Consider the following 21754-nt stretch of genomic DNA (forward strand, 5'->3'; position numbering starts at 1 on the left):
AGTGTGCTTTGGAAGAATTAAGTCCGTGTCTATTCTCTGCCCTCTGAGGTTCARTTGTGTGAACTGTACTGTGTTTAGATCAGTAGTAATACATTTTATGTGCTTGAGTGCAGAGGCATCTATKGAAATGAACACTTCTGTGTCTTCTTGGATTTAACAAAAAATAGACCTGTGCCATGTATGTTTCTTCCAGTGGACTTGAGAGAGCTATTTGTCAGTCAAATATTTTCAGAATCCAGACACAGATTCTTATGARCATAGTGATGCTAGTTTCAATGTTTGAAAACCAAAGTATGCCAGCATGAAAAGTAGGTAAGGGAAGTCACTGGATAGTTTGTCTTTTTCTTCACAGAAAGATACTTCAATTCTTCGATAACTTAGAAAGCAGCTGATTGGACTTTTATAAAACATATGAACTAAGTCACTTGTAAGTGGAGACAGCTGTGGTCTATTTAATATCCTGTGTAAAATGGTAGAGGTCAGCTTCCTGGAATAACTTWGCAGTTTTATTTCACACATTCCATACTGCTTCAGGGACTTGGGGTGGCAGTAAGGCTCTCAAACTAAAGTGCACCATAAGGAAAAGCTCCAGGGTTGGAGCTCTCCTTCTAGCTCTGCATTTGGTGTGCAAGAGTGGAAAGCATCTTGTGGCTTGATGTATCTACACATCCACAACATAAATGTCTGTTGTGTGGGTGTTCATTAATGCAGGCGACTAGTTTCAGTTTTTTCTTCCAATCCTATATTGTGATTTAGGAATTGGGAAACTAATTGAAAATCATTGAGTAGCCATTGCGAATCATTGAGACGTTGGACAAGTGATTCTCAAATGTACTGATTACCCTAAATACCTAGATTATTTTTTGTTTGGGGTGTTTATTCCTAAATCGTTTAACTTATCTTGACAGTTTTATGATGTCTTTTTTTCTCCATGCAATTAATGGAGCCATATTTTTACTATCTAAGATTGTACATTTCCTTAATGTGTTCCCTGTATCCATTCAATTTAATTACTCCTTGAGTTTGGAAGAATCTCATTTTATTTCCTGTTTCCTTCTAGTCCACTGTATATTGGACATGTCAGTGAAAAAAAATCATCTTTGTAGGCCAGTATCACTGGTAACTGTTCACTCACACAGCAGTTCAGAAGTTACATGATACAGCAACGGCTATAATTGGTAATTYGGTGACACCATAATTAAATACTCATGGTGCAGTAAGCCTGAAGTTTCACATAAAAAATTGTACATTTATAGTGATGCCCAGTGTGGTTACATACTTTCCATGTTTATGGCAATTAGTCTTTTCTTTGASTGCTTTTTAAAATTGAAGATAAACAGAAGCACTGAAGTAGAACTAAGAGGAGTAATTGTTTCAGTTACATTGGAAAAGGTGAAAATTAGGAAAAAAAAGTAGTGTGTCACTGGAGTAGGCAAGCTGACCACAGAAGAGGCTTTTGGAGACTGTGGTGGCTCTGTGGGCCCTGTATGGTGTGTATCATTGCCTATTTTGTCAGCTCTACAAAGGCTCAAGACCATCAGGTGTCGTGTTTGTGCTGTTTGTCCAAACCCAGGTAAATAGGGTGATTGTAGAGATTGGGGTTGGAATAGAGAAAATAATGAGGAGCAACTCCTTCAGCCCTCATTTGTCTCTTGCTCATTCTTGAAATGAAAATAATTACATTAATAAAACAATTCATATWTGGCTTAGAGTGGGTTGGAACCTAATTTCTGTCTCACCCAGTATTTCTCCTCAACTCGGCCTGGGCCCACACTGCCTGACTGGGCATCGCAGARCATGCTCTGCTCTGCTTTGTGGCACTGCCTGGGTAGGTGGACCCTGTATTCATTTGCCTGCATGTAAAAATGCTTTAGCATGCCAGGAACCAAGCCTTGTTTTGTGAGATTTATTACAGTSTGCTCATTTCTTTCAGAAATGTGAAAGATTATGTATGCAAAACAATCAAAATGCAGTTTTGCTGTGTATTTACATCTGACATAAACTGTTACTCACTACAAAACATTGGATTTATTTCARAAATGTTCATACATTTAAATGTAAACCCTCATGCTGCTGAAAGACGCCCCAAAAGAAATAGTTGCCTTTGCCGTGTAGTAATAAAACAGTCGAATAAAATTTATTGCCAGCTCAAAATGCTACTAACACCTCATTTTCATTGCCAAACTCTGCAAATAATCTTTAATTTGTTTTCTTTTACATATGTGTGCAAGGGTTTAAAGGAAATACTTAAAGAGCTGTACAGCCTRTAGAATACTTCACTCCATGTGCATTAATCTTTAAATGGTTGGCTCATTGTGCCATGTAAAAGGAAAAGGCTGGAAAAGGAGGAAACATGYATTGGTCATCTACCTTAAGAACTGGAGAATAAAAGCACCTGAAAATCTTACAGAAGTAGGTATTTTTGGTTTAATTTGCATGTGCTATGACTTAATTAAAAAAAAAAAAAAACAACAAACCAGCTTGTTAGAGGAAATGACACAACAGGCAAGGAGCTTGTATGGTCACATGTAAATGACTATGAATGGGAAAAAGAGCACTATGATGTCCACCTCTTAAAACACCTGTAGGATGTAATTCTGATGAAACTTGTAAGGAATTTGCATGGTAATGGAAAAAAGGATTGGTTTTTATGTATTGAGTGTTTAAGAGCAATTGCTCCCAGCTAAATTTATYAAGCCAGAAGAATCTTGTAAATTTCTATTGAAGATTTATTAGTCACATTTGTTTCTGTTCTTCAGAACACAAATATTTAACTCAATCCTGTGAGTTTGTCACAGGTGAAACTCCCTTTCAACTTAAAGGAAATTCTGGATCTGAGCCAAAACTAGTTAAAAACATGTACTGCCTTCACGAGGCCTAGCTAAAGGCAATTGTATGCTGAGCTGTTTAGGAATTATCCTGGTCTTCAAGGGTTGAGTGAATASGGCAAAGCTGGTTTTAGTACTTACTTTTTTCTTTCTGCTTCTCTCTCATTTTGTTTTAACTTTCGCATGGAAGAAATACTTTAAARCAACTTCAGAAATGAACTGGACAGAATGTGGAATCCCACTAAGTAAAATTGGTCAGCTACAGTCATTCTGGGAAAGGGTCATCTTTTCTAAATTCAGTTACATTTAAGCATCTTGTCTAAGTTAGTCATCTGGGCATCTTCCATAGCAATCAGGGAGAGACAATATCCCAATTGATACAAGTGCGATCCATCAACTAGCYTGTTTCTCCTGAATAAATGAATACCTGCTTGACCCATTCAGTCTAACCAGTGCTGAGTAGCTCCATTACAGAGTTGTATTTCTTCTRTGAAAGCTGAGAAGAGAACTCATTGCTTCACAAGCTGTGAAAGGCTGTGGTTTACATGGATGGCATTTGACATGTCTGATGATGGGTAACCAAAAACAGCTATGTCCAATGAAGTTGTTAGTTTTCTTGCAACCCTTAAATCTGCCTTCTGCTGAATTTAAGTACTTCTTAGTCCTGTGGTTTTGATACCTTGCTTTTAGAATAAATATGCCCTCATACTTTTCTTTTTCTCATGAAGTTATCTATTACTCTGCCACTCAGTTTTTCATTTACTGTACAACTTACAAAGAAGGGGGCAGTGGTTATGTGCATAGATCAGTCTGCCTCACAAAAGGTGGTCAGATGCTGTTTGTTTTTCTTACCCATGCAAGCAATTGCCTTTGTCTTTCACTTTTTGGAAGTCAGCTGTGTTCTGTTTACTTTTGGGCAGATAGGATGTCATTCATAGCGTATGGAGTAGTGGTGACAGGACACCGTACAATGCCACTGGAAGGTTGCTTAAGTTCAATCCATATGCTATGAATGACGTCTCTTCCAGGTTTTGCTGAAGTGGATGGAGGAATTCCCTTTATCTGAAAATGATGGTGCCGCTGGCATCATGGCCACAGGAGTATTAATGGGAATACATCTGGCATAAAAGCCAAATCACTGTCACTCTTCATACCACATGTATCCAAAAAGCACTGTGTGAATTGCATTTCTGTTTTTATGTCATAAAACCTCATGTAGGACAAATTTGTGGAAATCAACACACAAAGTGTAGGACACCTTTTGGATTTTCATTTGGCTTGCTGCTGAATGTGGCAACTGCATTCACCACCTAACTGCTTCTGTTAAAAGTTGGCAGATGTATCTGATCCATTTTCAGGAAATTTTGAGCAGATGTAGTGAGTCCATAAACAGATTCTTTTAAGAGATGTAGACATTTTTAAAAAGTTGTTTTCATGCAATTTAAATATTGGGTTTGCCRTTTCCATTTTTAAGATAACAAAACTTTTCATATCTGTTGCTGTTTTCTAGTCCCCCAGGTTAAGACTGGGAAAGCAACAATTCACAGTTTTGTTCATTTCAGAATTTAAGGACAAATATTGTGATGAATGCCTTAGAATACATCATGAACATAATTTCCAGAGATGAATGGACATATTCAGGAATTAACTTGAGTAGTAAGGGTAACTAAGAAGTTAGGAAAGAGAGATTGTACAGATAAGGATGCTGAAGTCCAGAAGGGGAGTATACGCGTTGGGCCCCAAGTTGTAGAGTTCTCACTGCGTGGCTGAAAACCAAATGGGGGTTGAAATGGCAGACATGGGTTTACATTGTTCTGTTCAGGTAATGACTTGCTGAGTATAAGGAAGAGGAACCTGACCTTTTTTAGCTTTTTGTCTTTTGTTGCTGTGCACAGACAGTGAATTATCTTTTCTCTGCTTCCATTTCTGAAAGATACCAGGCAGATAAGGCAGATGAAGCTTTAGGTGATGTATATGCTTCAAAATCACCCAGGTTTTTTGCATGCTGAAAGTTAAGTGCAGGATAAATTCTTTAATAGTTCAGGGCTGGTGGATCATGCAAGGTCAAGATCTGTGGCAGGTTTACTCTGCACTTCAGTACTCTAAATTCAAAATTGCATTCTCCTACTGACAGGTCTAAAAAAATTCCGTAAAATGCTACTCAAAGCTTGTGTTGTCATGTCAGCTGACCAGCTATCATAGCAATAAACAGACTGTTAGAAGTTTGCACCTGACTTCCACACTTCTTATGTGGAGTGAAGGGTTATTATTTCCTTTGTTATTTTTGATACKTTGGCATCATCATTAAGTCTCATGGGTAGTGTAGATAGGTTAGATTAGATTAGATTACATTAGATAAGATTAGATTATTAAATCACTGAAGAATGAATTATACAAGTTTGACTGTTGCAAGATCTTCTGAAGGTGAGTTGTTTTTACTTAAACCTAGAAGAGAGATGATTAGCTTARATTTAGATCCTTAGGTTGGCACAAYYATGAATTCAAAATGTAAACTGAAATGTGGAGTCTCTAATAAGCAGTTTATCTGTGAGTACACATGAGTAATGACTCAATTTTGTTGTATCTCATCTTGTACCACGTATGGCTGGGAGTCCAGAATAACCTCTGGGCTCCTCTCCTTTGAACAAAACAAAATCACTATTCAGGCATAAGTTTTACTTACATGTTGGGCAAATTAGGAAATCTAAAAAGAAATGTTGCTTTTCCCTGAGGAAGGTAAAGAAAATCTAAAAAACTTAATAACAGATGCAAATGCATTGCCCATGAATGGGAGCATCTTTAATTTGTAGTCTGAGCTGGAAGCTTACAGAAGCTTACTGGAAGTCACAGCATTGTATAGCGGTCGTGTGCATGACTTTGAAAGGCAGTGTACATTTGCTTGTTGAAGGATCACATGAGAGCACTATGAATAGGTCAGACAGCTATTGCTGATGCTAAACAATCTGTCAACGACTTGACTGTCTTCATAACAGGCCATGTTATTTTTCTGATTTGGGGGTGACTTGGCCTGTCCCTCGCCTGTCCTTGGGCAGATTGTTTGGTACAGCAGCACACAGGAGAGTGTTCAGGCACCACCCAGCTGGTATTTTCCTTCAGTAAGGTCAAGGGCTCAGTGCATGGATTTTGGATAAAATCAATTGCAGTGAGATTGTTCATGGACTGGTGAGGAGTTAAGCATTTTAAACACTGGTGAATTGTAGGATGAGTTCTGAAGTGAAGTTCTGCCAGGCAGAATATAGTTTGAATTATGGAGTCTTACCAGATCCTTTTCTGGTCCTAGTCTATTAATCTCTGTTAGCAAAGAAGGTGAAGGAGAAATGGCAGTGTGAGGGCTAAAATAGATAGCATGCTGCTATAAACAAAGAAAGGTGCAGAGAACATCTTGTCAGGCCTGTTTTTCCTTGAAGGAAAATTCTTTAACAACTGCATCTTTTAGTGGCTTGAGTGGCACACAGAGAAAACTTACTTGGCCTTTTCAACTTTTGGGCACAAATCTTGGTTTATGTTGAAAATGAAGACTAGTTTTGGTGGTTTCATCAGAGCAGACATTTGTCTGCATCACAAAACCATTCAGTCTGGCACCAGGGCTCGTCATTGCTCGAGTGGGGCCCAGCACAGGAGAGCAGGGGTGTTGCAGGTCAGGGCTGCAGTCAAGACTGAGCGTTGAACGCTTGCCCAGTCAGCCCACTCTATCCGACTTTAGCCAGTGCTATTTACTTCGCTTTCAAGAGCATCTATTTCTCTCTGTCACTTTCTCTGTCTCTCTTCCTCACACACACTTACAGAACAAAAGCCTCTTTTATACAGCTAAGCATTTTAAATAATTTTTCCATGTCTGAAAGGGAGAGAGACTGGAAAAAATTACAGCACAAAGCTCAGCTTCCAGATGAACGATTGCCTTGTCATCCTAATGTCCCCCTTCCTTCTCTTAAACCTCACTMGTGAGTGGGCTATAAGCAACAGTATTGGCAGGGCGCTGCTGGAGTAGGTCTCCAGAACAGGACTTTCTGCTGCCTTGCATTCATTATGCAGTTGCTTCTCTGGGAAGCTTCCTGCTCTGTGTTCAGCAGATAACGACTGAGCGACTTGAGAGTCAAAAACATCATCTACGTAACATCAGTCTGTCCTGGATAAATGAATTTGTTTTATCKTATGTTAAGTTCTGCCTTTACTGCTGTTTTCTTGAAAGAGATTTCTTCTGGAGACAAAGGTGATCCTGSTACTCTTTCCTGGAAGGGTAGCAAAGCAGGAGAATTGTTCACAAACTCTAAGAACTCAATAGAAAGTAGAGAATAAGGATTTAAGGGATAAAATTGCCATGAGCACTGTAGACATACCCAAGTCTATTTTACTCAGTTGGGTTTGGCTCTGGGCATCTGGCTGTTGCTGAGTGCAGCTGACTGGGCTCACTGGCTGTGCTGCAGGCAGTGTTGTACCCTCATGCTGGATGTTTCCAATACCAACGTGGTTCTGTTGGGCACAGTTGAACTCTCTCTGTTATCTTGCATTTTTCTGTGGAGGCGTATCTTAAGCATTGATACACAGAGGGAGATCTGGTCTGACAAGCATATTGTGAAGGTCTTGAACACCACATGTGCTTCTGAAAATTCAGCTTAGGTCTTTCCTTACTATATGGTTTTACAGATGCTATCCCAGGAAAAATGCAATTTAAATAGGAAATATTGTGGATTTAGTGGCCTGTTCATCAGCGTGTGCACTTTTTTTCATCTAGAAGTGTTTTGCTAAAGTTCCTTTGAGCAAGAAAGCTCTGCATCTGAAATACAAGCTTTCAGAGGCATAGAGAGGTAGGTGATTGCTCATTAAAATGGGACAAAGCAGTATGTCCTGAGCAAAGGGAAGGAGCTCTGTCATATCTTTCAGAGTGGGAAGGTCTATTTCCCATTTTGCTGTGTTGGGCTTGGTCATCCTAATGCACATGTTCCATTCCAGTTGCCCAGCTATTGTCTTCTCCATCTGAAAGATGACCCCTTTGTTACAATACATTGGTATTTGTGATTGCAAGTAGAGACTCATTTCTGTCAGCAGTCTTTCTTGTCATCAGAAGCAAAACAGGGCAAKGTAACTAATATTAAAAGTAGGGATAAAATGTTTTTGGTTTTTTTTAAAGGAGTACATTGTTTACAAAATTGGGTTGAACAAAGGGCTTGCTGCTGAGTGACTTCCTGGCAACACGAGAGTCTAAGGCTGCTGCTGAAATTTGGACTAAAAAGATGACTGATTGTCATTCTTCAATACTTTTGAGTATGAGAGGCAGAAATTCTCTGTGCCCTTAAATACTGAACTTCCAGGATTAACCTGAGCCAAAGGCAGTAAAAGAAGAAATTCTTCAGATCTTTCTCCCCATGTTTGTCAATAAACCTCAATCACGGCCTGAGATAATCTTGATATCCCAGTCTTGTGTTGTTTAGATAAACACTGTCAAAACACAAGTTCTGTGCTGGTTTTCTGTAATGCTAATAAATACCTTTCAGACTTAGGTTGAGGCCCCCAAACTATTTTCATCTGTATTTTTGCTCAGACTTGTGAAAGCTTAAAACTGTAGCATATTATTATGCCACTGTTTACCTAACCACAGTCTTCTAAAGCATTTCTCCTATACATAAATCAAAGGCTCCAATTATCTTCCTCTGTTATGCATAAGCTGGGAAGTAACTCTTTCTAGAAAGACAGAGTTCCAAAGAAAATTGAAATAAATCAATGTTACTATAAATCTTTAGTGGGCAAGGACTATTTTCATTCTGTGTTTTTAGTGACCATACAGGGTCCTTTTACTATGATCCAGTTAATTCTCCAAATGTGCCTACTTATCTGTTTGACAATAGCCAAGAGAAATTATGTCCTACAGTTTTTTCAGGTCTTACAGCCAGATCTGTCTTTTGGTATTTCTTACAGGTGGTTTGGGCTGATGGGTCTGATCTCCATCGCTGTCATCTCAGTTTGCTCAGGAAAGAAATGGTTATGCCACTTGAAAGCGGTAGACTTCATAGCAATTCTCAGAGCATTTCAAAAGCAAATCTTGTAACATTTAGGGACTTTCTGGGATCAGTTACCAGATTAGTACCAGTCAGTAAAAGCAATAGTTTTCAAAGTAATAACTGCATTTCTTATAAAAGCATTAGGTGTTCATATTGTAAAATGAACTGAGGTTGCATTTGTCAGATTGCATTTTGTAAGAAGCTATGGAGACTTCAAGGCGTATCATCTGGTTTTCTGCACGCAAAAAATGCCAAAGYATTTTTGTAGGAGGGCAGGTCTTCTGCTAGATCGCAGAAAGATCCACTAGGCACTAAACATATAAAACAGAGACAGAGATTTGTAACTGATAAACTTCTACTTTAGTACAATCAACTCGAATAAGTTGCATCTCTTCAACAGTGTTCCAGTTTAGATCGACACGTTGGGCGGTGTGTGACTCCCAGCCAAACATCTTGTTAAATACTTGCAGGATTTCCCATAGCGGATCTTACTTTAATCAAATAATTCAAACATTTCTTTTGTAAGTACAATAGAAGGGCAGGGCTTGTGTTTACAAAGTATTCAGTATGGAAATCCTGTATTAATTGAGGTACATTTRCTTCACTTAGGACAGTGTCCACATAGTAACTCTATAAATAAAAGGCCTTTTGCTGTTGCCTATTCCAGAGAGGCCATCACATGCAATGTTAACCCATCACATACAGAAAACCATGAGGAAAGAGCTTCAGAGGTGTGCAATGTAAGCAGCAGAGATGGTCCTATCTAAAGAAGACAACTTTAGGGTTGATATTCTCACTGTGAATGTAAAAGAATATAACTTATAAGAAGTAGTTTTATCCCTGTGGAAACTACTAAATAAAAAGGCCATGTCTTTCTCAGTCTTATTTCAAGAATGATTAGCAGGAGCAATGCCAGATGTTGTGCTTTTATAATACCATGGATTCATATAAGCTGGGATTTAAATTATTATCTCTCTAAGGTAGCAGCTGTGTTTTCTGTGAGTAAACAGCGTGTGCCTCTACCCTGCCCAATGCAGAATCTGGAGCTTTCATGATTAACAGTAAAGCATTTAGAGTTTTACATAAAGAAGGTATARAAAGGAAAGGAAATACTATTATTCAGGGATAATATCATTACTCAGTGAAAGGTATTCTGAAACCAGAGTAATGCATCTATGAATTCCTTATTTTGCTGTGCCAGAAAATGCCAGAATCAAAATAACCCACATACGAAGAATTAAACAGCGAATCAACATTTTCCTCCACAGCAAGTTGGAAATTACATGTTGCTTCTATGTTTAATACAGTGAAGGCTTTTTTCCTTTTTTTTCCTTGAATTATAACTCTGCTATAGTTGAAAATATATTTTTGCCAGTGCATTAAATACCTGGCAAAAGGGGTGTTCTAGAACATTTTTAGGTAAATGTAGGTCAACACAAAGGAATCATACAGTTGGAAATATTTTCCAGTGTTTATGTTCAGATGTTCAGACCTGTCTGGCTCCTCACTATTTGCATGTGTTGGGGTTATAGGCAGTCCGGCTACATTCCACATTGATTTATATAAATATATTGCAAATTATTAACCTCCAGCCAAATACCAGCAAATTTCACTTTTCAGGAAGATTTGTGACTTTTCACAAAGCTTATTTACTGTGTACAGGACATGTGCACCCCATTGATGGAATCTTAGAGTTTGTCATTATGAGAAATGTGCCAAGACGTTTTCTTTTACAGTCACTATGTTACCAAAATCATTAATGTTTGGTTGTTCATGTGATGATTACAGATTAAGTATAGATTAGTCTTCTAGTAGAGGCAGGGTGACAGTCTCTCCACATTCTGGAACTCTGGTTCCCAATTTTTTACTCACTGAAAAGCTTCCTTAACATAAAATTAATGTACATGCATCAGTCTTCCAAATATGGTGGCTAATGAACAATTTCTRAGTGTCTGACCAAAGATTATTTAGGAAATGCTGTCAAAGTGGGAGCACAGCCTTACTGTGGTAGATGTCAAGTGAAAAATACTGCTGTCTAAAACCGAGATTACATTCTTCCCAGGTGGTTATGCTAATTCTAGTCTTCCCTTCTCTTGTGAAATGTATTGAGATTTAAGCTAAGAAGTAAAATCTCAGTTCAAGATCTCAAGTATGTGTTGTCCTAGTCTGTTTGTCAGATGTCCTTTGTGAAAAGCAGGAGCCCTCAAGTCTTTGTGTGTGATCAGTTGTCTTCAGATCCTGCTTATAAAGCCTTTGATCCTTGAACAAATGACAAAAATATTACTTGATAACATTACCAGAAATCCTCCTCTTCATAATTGTAATAAAGTACTTATAAGTAAGAGGATGAAAGATACAAATAATACAACATTACTACTATGATGTCAGAAAAAAATAAGCTGTCTCATCGATATCAGTTTGGTCTGTTATCAGTGAGAGACTCCTCTGYTTCTATCTAAACCTTTTTCTCAGTAACTCCATTCATTTCCTGTCACCTAGTAAAAGTAGCAATTGATTTTTCTGCCTCGCCTGAGAGAGAAATGCGATCTGATCTGTACAGTATAAAATGAAATGAATAAGCATATGAGTAAAGTATGTGAGCAGGGAAGAAATGTTCTTCTGGTTGTTAAGGTGGTTTCCTATTAGGATTTTGTAGAAGTGGGGTTTGAGGAAAGATAGTGAAAGTCATTGGTGTGAATRTAAGTGTGAAGCATAGAAAGATGGGCTGATTTTTTGAAAGAGATAAAACAGTGGTTAAAGCTGGCATGGTAGATGAAGTGGAGAAGATGAGAGAAATCCTACTTTAAAAGAGAAAACAACAGAAAATACAGTAATCAGATAGGAATGTGGTATTATGAAGAGCTTTGTAAATTAGTTTGATGTTGTGCAACAAGGTGAAATGGTAAAAGTTTCAGTAAAAGAATSACCGAAATTGATAAAAGAAGTAGTGACATGTTGTGCACAAAGCTTTTTTCCAAACTATATATGACTGAAGGAATTCCTCGCATCCAGGAATTTGCAAGAGGAATCAGCAAAAAAAATCCTTTTGCTGCTGAAGGAGATTTAATTATAGAGGTGTGTAATGGTGAACATGGGAGTTATGTGAAAAAAAAACAAACCTGAAGGTGCATGCAAACACTCTGTGATTTTTTTCTGAAAAACATTTCCTGCTTTTTTTTTAGTAACTGTAAGTGCTGGAGCCTAGAATGTGGATAAGCACCAAGTAATTTTGTGTATTAACTCTAGTTGCTAGTGTCAAAAAAAAAATTCTTTACATGTAATTATTTTGCACTCAACAGCTGATGAGTTCTTATTAATWAATCCTATTTCAGAATTCACAAGTKTAAGACTGAGATGGTAATTTTGATATTTCACCTGTTACCTGATAAATCAATAGCTCAGAGATTGGTCTACTTTTGGAGGGCTCTTTTCCATTCTATGTACTGTAATAAATTCAAATATACATGCTTGAGATGCAAGGTATGTCTGTACCGGTTCCTGTATACTTAACCTCTTGTGTTCTTTCCCTCCTCTCAGATTGTTTGATGTGTGCACCGTGTCACGAACAGACAGAGAGACCAAGTTAACGTTAGTGTTTGAACATGTGGATCAAGACTTGACTACTTACTTGGATAAAGTTCCAGAGCCYGGAGTGCCTACTGAAACTATAAAGGTATTTAAGGAGAAGGATTTTAGGGGATAATATTTCAGAGATAAATCAGAGAGACAAACTGTGTTTTGATTCCATAGGATTTTCTTACATCAAAAGTGAGTAGTGCCCAGCTTGGGACATGAACTGAGTAACAGATACAATCCCTTTGTGGAAATACTGCGCTTGTAGTTTCTTTCCTCTTTCAGAGTTCTAAATTTCCTGAACCTCTACTGTTTTAGCAAATGTARCATTCAAGCACAGGAAGGACATGGATCTGTTGGAGCAAGCCCACAGCAGGGTCACCAGGTTGATTAGAGGGATGGAGCACTTGTCTTATGAGGAAAGGCTAAGAGAATTGGGATTGTTCAGCCTTAGAGGTGACCTAATTGCAGCCTTCCAGTACCTCAAGGGAGCCTACAAGAAACATGGAGACTATTTACAGGAGCATGTAGTGACAGGAAAAGGGGGAGTGGTTTGAAACTGAAAGATGTTTAGATTAGATATTAAGAAAGAATTTTTTAMTGCGAGGGTGGTGAGACACTGGAACAGGTTGCCCAGAGAAGTTACGGCTGCCCCACCCTGGATGTGTTCAAGTACAGGTAGGATGGAGCTCTGAGCTACCTGGTGTAGTGAAAGGTGTCATTTTGCATAGCAGCAAGTTTGAAATTAGATGATTTTTAAAGTCTCTTTCAATACCAGTATGGCCATTCTATGATTCTGTGATTCTGTGATATCATTAAAAATGTTTGCTTGCAACTGCAGGCAGATGRTTCTGTTATTGTTTAGATGGAGACTACTTGAACCTTCCTCTTAGAGGTGAAGGGCTGGATATTGTTAGAATGGATAAAATAAATCCTGTGCTCCTTATCCCTTTTCCTTTGCCTTTTATTTCCTCAAGAGACTACTTTCGTTATATGTCCTTCTTACCGGAATAGTGTCTGTACATTSTAGGAGCAAGAAATGTTCGTTGTGGAGCTGCGGTGAGCTCTGCAGAGAATGGGATGAATGAGGGGGGGCATCATGACCAGTTGTTATATAAGCTGGGAAGGCTCTCTGTAACTGGGAGGATGATCATGTAGTTTTATTGTCATGTTATCTATCTCATATTTTACATCTGTAAGGGAGGACCTCTACGTAGGATAGCATGTGCTTGCATTATTCTTAATAAAATGCATGTAGCAACTCCTCTGCTTTTCTGAGAATTTCACAGCAAAGTGCCACGTTTAGGATCATAGGTTGAAATGTTTAGCATAATGTTTATACCTGGGAGGAGAAGCAGAGGGATTGATGTTGCTACAATTTGACTGTCTGTTTAGCATTCCTTTTGATTTTMCTATTTTCATGAGAAGAAATGAATTAGGCTTTCAGAGATGCATTACCTTGCACRTGTATAAGTACTTTCTGGAAGTATGTTGTATGATCTCAGTCTGGCAAAAGACCCCGGGGAGGAAAGAAAACATGAAAACTATTGGAAAAGTAGTTGTTTCAACAATTTTTTTTAACAGCTTCAAGCTTAGGAGGTGTTTGATATTTCAATATAAAATTAGAACTAAAGTGGATAAGGAATATTCGCTGGTGTCAGTCACATATAAGGATATTCACTGGTGTCAGTCACATATGTATAATGTCAGTCAGTTCCAGCAACCATGTTTTTAACCAACCWGAATGGATAAAGTAAAATTTTTGAGAAATGGGTACAGCTTTGATTCAGTCAGAAGAAGACTGGAATGTACCTATTATACTGTAGGACTATTTTATGATAATGCTATTAAGGTTCTATTTTCCTTTTCAGACTTAGAAGCTACTTAAGTGAACTGTATTTCATCTCAACTAACATTGTGAAAATAAAGTGCAAGGTGACTGGCATATTATCTAACTAAGTATAATGAAATTGATGGGAACTGAAAGACCAAGTCTCTGAAATCTCAGTTTGAAGGATCTTTTGATCCATTTTTCATTTAAAGGAAGTATACTACATGAGCATTGTTTTAAAGTATTTGCGATTTCCAAAAATCCTGTTCTAAAACTGCACTATTAGTCTTTAGCAGATATATTTGAATAAACATTTAATGGAGATTATCTACTGATGAAGGAAATTGTGCTTACTTCTGAAAAGTACTATTCTGCGTGCATGGTTTACTAGTTCGACCAAGTTGCTATATCTGATAGTTTGGCACAATGAAATAGAAAAGCCACACGGAAACAAAGAGGAGCAATTTTGGTCTTTTATGTACACTGCGTGTTTCTCAGCTTGTGGTACATAATCTCTTTTTAAATGGGTGAGGAAAAATGTAAAATTGCTATTTACTTGGTCATCACTGTTGATTTCAACATTTTCACAGTAGCTGATGTGTTTTTTCTTGAATTCTGTTTGGCACAAGAAGAAAAGAGAGATTTGGTTAACTTAAGTTGCACCCTGCTGCTTCATGTTTATGTCAAAATACSCAGTTTATGGAGGTAGTTTTGCGGATAGTCAGGGCTGATCACATGAGGAAGGGTCTCAAGGCTTGTTTATAGTACRTTTCAATACATTTCTAATTATACAATCTGTATGGATATTCCTGGTAGAAACTGAAGCAAAACTTATTTCTCCTGGATACTACGATTTTGTAGCAGCTGAGCATTTAACCCAGAGCAYATACATCGTTAAATGACTAATCTGACTTTTTATAGTTTGGCTTTTGAGGTTAATATGGATTTGTACTTCATTTATTTTCCAGAATTGCAGACAATTTGTGTAGAGTATTTCCCCTCACCACCAGCACAGTACAAAACAACTGCCAGTATTGTAAGACCATCTGTTAAAGTTCTGCATGTGTCAGCAACACAGAAGTGCCAAATGAGCCAAGTTAGCTCTGGATATCTTGAAGTTGAAGGATCTAATATACCTCTTTGGCACCATGGTGTAAAATCAGCAGTTGTTAGTGGAACTTGAATGACATAAAATTACTCTGAGAGAAGGATTGGCCCCAGAAGATCTTTTCTGTGTGAATTGACTACCATCGTTACATAACATTTAGGGAGGAGAAGCTCAGTTTTTGCTAGTTTTGGCCATGCTGGGTTTTTTGGTTACCAGCTGTCAAGAAATATAAGTGACACCAGTACTATTTACAGAATTTCCTTTATGTTTTGCAGGCAATAGTCAGACCATAGCAGTTCAGAGAAATTAACCAAACTGATCATTTAAACACTCCTAGATGCTTAACGCTGCTCAGCAATGCCTTTCTAATGCYTGATGTCCTGCAGTAGGAATCTCCCCAGCAGGTGTTTTAGGAAGACAGACAGGTGTCCATAACCTGTGATAGAAGAGAGGTAGTTTTCCCATGAGACATTGCYTGGTAGTGGGAATACTCACCCAGGATGTAGAGCAGACATGCTCACTTCCCCTTTCAGTCACCAGAAAACTGTGGTGTCCTCAGTCCACAGAAGTGTCCACAGTCCATTTCTGTGGCTCTGGCTTCTGAGTTCTAGGTTTATTCTGCACAGAGGAATTCTGAACCTTTTCTGCTGAAACCCTTCCCTTATTATTTAATGGAGTCTACTTTGGGCTAGAGGGATGGCAAACAGTGCTCCAAATACTTGTGGACATAGTGTTCACTTTTGAAAGGGAATGATATTCAGCTTTTAATCTGGTTAATAAGCCTTTGTAACTGCTGGACTGTAGTTACACTCACGCTTGCTGGCTTCCTCTGACTGACYTGATTAATACGTATTCCATATGGCATGAATCAGAATCAGCAATGACAACATCTTCCTTCTTTCCTCTCTACACATGTCTCCTCCCTTCTTTTCTTCCTGGGATACTCTTTAACTTTAGGGCAGTTTATGTGGAAATGGAAGGTATGAGTTCAGTTTCCTTTGGACACAGCTGTTAGTCATGCACAGGTCTTTGGTAATGTTAATGGTCTTAGCAGTTGAGCCTCTGAGAGACTTGGCTTATTAGGAACTTTTGTTAGTTGACATGCGGGTAGTGGAAGTGGGAATGACATGTCTGCCATAGAAAGATGATTTTTTTTTTTTTAAATAGTTAACAGATCACTAAAGCATTTTGATRGTTTAGCCTTTGGGACTGAATCATGTTTTAGCTGCGTGGTCACATTTTGTTCTGATGCTTGTGAGACTTACATGGGATTTTTGCTCCTAAGTAATTTTCATATGGATATGGTTATTATAATGCTAACTACATGTTTAATGTGGAAATCATGCATATGCAACCAAGATGATGTTTGTTGATTTAAGATATTGCAATGTATGTTACAATATTCAGCTTTAAATTAATCTGTGCATGTGATTGCTTGGTATATAAAGCTGTACATTGGTTAAGGAACGGTTCTTTGGAGTTCCTTCCAGTCATCTTGTTCTGCTGGACCAAAGAGTGTAGCAGTGAGAAGGGACAACAAACTGTTACCAAGGTTCTTTAATTTTAGTAATGAATGAAGTTAACTTTATGGGGTAATATCATTATAAGTAGACTTGTGGCTTCTTGCAGTAGTTTTAAAGAAATTTAGAATTCAGGCTACATGTGCTGTGTGGGCTGTGCCTGTTTGAATCAGACAGTCAACACAGGAGGGAACAGAACAAAGGTCTCCAGTATAGCAGGTGCATGTGTTATCTTTCCTGGGATGTTGCAAAAGCTGGGAATGTCCTTCTATCCGGGTCTGTGATATGTGAATCTTCATTATATTCCCTGCAGCCTTGAACAGGGCAGCCAAATCACAGAGTAAGCAGGGTTCAATGTATATGCTTTTCCTCTGTTGTGTCCTGGTTCCTCACCCAAGTGAATGGCTTCTGCTGCCGTTTTTTTGTTGTTGTTGTTGTTCTTTGCATAGAAAGCCTAAATATCCACTGATTTGGGTATCAGATTTTGGTATTTAGATGCCTAAAATTTAGAAAGTACAGCAGTGAACCTAATGCCCTTTTGTGGACTTATCTGATAGTTGCCCATAAATGGAATGTTTAAATATTAGTCCCAGTCAAAGAGTACATGTTGTTGTTGCATCCCTGTGCATTTCCATAACTCACATTACCTGCTATCAAACGAGGCAGACTGGTCACATCTTTGCAAGATCCTTAGAAAATTAATATGAAGATGCTGTTTCTCAGAAAGCAGACCARTGTTCACTGTTGTGAGGTGACTCATCAGCCATATGCCATGGTTGTACCTACTCAGTTGATCACGTATGAGATGTGAAGCAGATGTCACACAATCRTGCAGTTCTGAAAACAAATCAAGATATTCCAGGAAAACAGATTCACCAGTACTGAGAGTCTTCAGAGTGTGGCTGTATTTAACAACATCAAAGTTAAAAGTTACTAAAAAAAAGAACCTTACCAAATTAATAAGAAAGATACTAACAGAAGAGCTGTTATTATTGCTTTCATGTCAGTACTTTTATGGTAAAGAAAGAAGCAAAACTTAGTGAGGAATTGGGAGTGTACAAATAATGGATCAGGTCCCCAGCTGATACTACGAAGTGTAAATCCATTAGCTTCAGTGAAATGGTGCCCATTTACAGCTGCTAAGGATTTCATTTTTGTGGATTATTTACTAAAAATTTTTTTTMTGAATCAGTATTATAAATTAAAGAAGATTTGTCAGTATAAACAAATGAAAAACAAAAGGGCTGAACTGATATATCATTGTGGGATGAATCTTTGCTTTTCTTTCTCTGTCATCCTGCTATTRGGGGTTGGACTTCTGCATGAAAGGGTAGCTGGAGAGAGAGCAGGTGTCTGCACAATCTCTGAAGGAACTAAACATTAAAAAATTATACTTTCCAGAGCGCTRGTTCCCTCTGTTGTAGGTGGTGTAATTTCTTTCCCATACTGTGCTGCATGTGGAGACACAGCCACATCTCCTATGGCTGGCAACAGGTAGCAATGTATGACCTGACCAAGGGGTTAGAGGAGTCATGATGCTATGAATAAAGGGAGTGCAGCTCACAGGATGTTATGCAGTGTAGTCTGGGATCTATGCAGTTACTTCTTTAGCTTGGACCCTTTTAGTGTTAGTGTACAGCCACTGATTTTAATTATGGTGGCATTAAATATCTCCAGATTCCTACCATTTCCAAATTCAAATGCAAACCTTTTCAATCTGATGATAATGTATAGTTGTTTTTGCAGTACTATGGCCTAGGACTGCTCAGACATCCATTGCTTGCAAACAGAGAGCTCATAAAAATGTGAGGCACTCCAATAATTTTAAATCACTCTGTCCTGGCTAGAGTGATTTAAAATCATTGGAGCGCTTCACATTTTTTCAGTTGTTCCAGTTTGGAAAGCAGTCAAGCAACACTGTAGYATAATGCATGAAAGCAACCTGCCTGAAATATTAATTTTAGTCTCTCAAAACAATGACACTGAATTAGAAATGTCACTGTGAAATGATGTCTGTCAAGGGCCCTGTAAATAGACATCTCAACCTACTTTTCTTTTGTAGTGCAAACTCTCAAAGCAGCAGTGCAGTCCAGTAGGGCCCTAAGGGACACATCCTTTTAGAAGTCAGAAGGAAGCTATTGTTTTCAGTAGATGGAGGGCCAGAAATCATCTTTATTCAGAGAGTCAAAGTGATTTTAGAAATTGAAGAGATTYTGAATTGTGGGCAGGGAAGGATGTTAAACATTTGGTGGAACAGGATTTACGATCAAGTCATTGCAAAATTGCAGTTTTACAAACTGGAAGTGTTGCTATCAGCTCATTTCATTTCTGCTAGTTCAGCAGAGCTGCACATGGATGTGATGCATAAAACTTATGGATCCCACTGCTCTGCATTCCCTTGAGACATTCTCAGATTATTAATGATGCTGTTTTTTGCGACTGAAACATCAGTGTGGTACCAATTGCTATGTGAAATGCTTTGATGACACTGAAWGAAAGGGAGCACGTGGTATGAATAATGGAATAATGCTCAAGCAGGTGTAGAAGTGGGGCTAAGCTGCCAGGCAGCGTGTCAGAGACAGTGGTGTACTGTTCTGCATCCAGCCCAGTGGCAAGTGGGGAGGATTTTTGAGATGCTTTCCTTTGTCTAATGGTGGTGGTGCACAGTTGCAACTTGCTCTGCAAGCACATCCTGCCTCAGTGATCAGCAGAAGTGTCACTTACGTTTCTACAGTCTTTCTCTTCATCAAACACGAGAATCCACATTTAAAGCAATTAAGAGAAAGCAGTTGCAGCTGATGGTGCCCATAAAGCAGTGGCAGAACAATGGACTGAAATGTYTGGATTTACCCATGTTCTAAATTTGCTTACAAGCCATATGCTACTTTTGACAAGTAATGTGAAGGTTGGACTGCAGCAGATGTGATATAAAGAGGAGATGTTCAAAGAGCCATTCTTGATTTCTGTGGGGGCAGATAAGAATCATTTTCTTAATAGTAGTTTCTGCACTGGAAGGAAATCAGTCCCCTCTGCAGTACCCCCACAAAGTTGTACTTTGTCCCAAAACAGGGACACAGAGATGGGGAAGAGTGGACAGTAGCACAAATTGTGACAAGGTAGATACTTGGGAATACAGGGCAGCTTTTTTTTTTTTTTTTTTTTTTTTTTTTTTTTTTTTGATTGAACTGAAACAAGAAGCATTGTGGCAGAATACATTTACCATCTCAGTCAACCCAGATCACTGCAGCTCAGATTCTCTAAACTACAGTATTTACAAAGTGTCTATATTTACTCATAGCATTTATAGAGTCATAGTTTAAAATACTTGAAAAGTTGGCCACAGACAACTCGTAACTAATAAAAGATAATATATTAATCGAATAAGTTATTTTTCCATAAAACTGTTTTCTGTGTTCCASCCCAAGAGAAATTTAATACTTTTGGACTAGCTGCATGCACTGGTCTTAGGCCAGTGAATAGGCAGGTTATTGTATGCCACAGTAAAAATGAATTTGAAGCGTGTTACTTTAGGGGCATACTGATTTAATCAAGATATGTTTTGTTTGTTTCTTTTCCTCCACAGCAGATGTATTTAGCTTATGCCAGAAAACAAAGTTCCATACAAATGGGCAGAGATGGAATTTTTTTGTATTATGTATTTCCATATGTACRACATAAAGTCGGCTTCAAGAATTTTTCTATTACTTATGAACACATAGGCTCATAAGCGCACATACATACATAAATGTATTTTGTAGAAGTCCTCTAACATATTTGCAGGAAAAAATACTGCTGTTTGAGTGAGAGAAAGGGAAACTGTGATCATCACTCTACTGTCTCCAGAGTTCATTTTCTCGAAATAGGTGTGGCCCACAAAATCCACAACTGGCAAGGCAGATGCTTAGAGAACAGAGTACAYAGATACATAAGGGGTAGCACCAGTTCTCCTCCTCTGTCTGGAGAGTGGTTTGGTGTGTATTGCCTTTGTGTGCATGCACATACATGTACACATGCATACACATGTGTATGTGTGTATGACAGTGTATGTATGTGTCTATGTATATACATACATGTATATGTACACATGTATGTGCTGATTCCCAGAGTCCATTGATAGCTCCTCAGCCAGCACAGCTGGTCTGTTACATTCATAGGGAAGGAATAAAAGGAGAGCCAGCTGAGGCTGTGCCTCTCCCTYCTACTCAAGTGTGTCAGATGAGAGACACATGGAGAGCCCCCGTCCCACCCGCCCCTGTGGATACCAGAGCAGACACGGTTCCTCCCTGCTTCCTGTCCTCGGGCCATCAGGCATGAAACTGCAGAGAAGCACCAGCCAGGGGCATCAGCCAGCTACACTCAGCTGCTAAAGCAACCAAAGCCAAAACCTCTTGACACTCAGAGTTGCTTCCAGTGATTTTGATTCAATGTTCCCTGCCTGCGCTATTCCTATTTGTAAAGCTCTTTCCTCTTTCCATCCTTCTCTTTCACCTTAATTTTTTCACCTCATTTTCACTTTGTATTTGCATGGTAAAGTACCCTTCTGTTCTTTCCCTTCCTCCAGAGCTTTTCTCTTCATCCCTTTTCTTTCCATTCTGCCTTTGCTCTTTTGACTCTACTCTCATAAAAATGTAGCATCATGGAACTGTCACACCATTTCTCCACCTGGGGTCTGTCTTGTCCATTTTATTTGGAGCTGTTAATGGAAGAGGCTGTGTGAAAACCCTGGACTGTTGAGTGTCCACGCTAATAGGTCCTCTGGCCTTTACACAATATCTTGTTAAACRTGAGTTGTGATAATCAGATCCTGCAACAGCATTATTTTTATGAAACAGTGCTTCGCACTGCTCTGCTGTTTTCCCATCACAGCCACTTCACTC

The 21754-nt window shown here is 38.6% G+C and overlaps 1 protein-coding gene across 2 annotated transcripts in view; it reads left to right on the forward strand.

Moving 5' to 3' along the window:
* Nucleotides 1-21754, forward strand: part of CDK6 (cyclin dependent kinase 6) — a 121970-nt gene that overhangs the window by 17242 nt on the left and 82974 nt on the right. For both annotated transcript variants that reach the window (XM_057380946.1, XM_057380945.1), the window contains exon 3: nt 12383-12518. In XM_057380946.1, coding sequence (XP_057236929.1) covers nt 12383-12518 — 136 coding nt within the window. The remainder of the gene's footprint in view (nt 1-12382; nt 12519-21754) is intronic.

The sequence above is a fragment of the Malurus melanocephalus genome, unplaced genomic scaffold (assembly GCF_030028575.1).
Source record: "Malurus melanocephalus ecotype Western Australia unplaced genomic scaffold, MMel_1.1 scaffold_483, whole genome shotgun sequence".
In the NCBI taxonomy this organism is placed as follows: Eukaryota; Metazoa; Chordata; class Aves; order Passeriformes; family Maluridae; genus Malurus; species Malurus melanocephalus.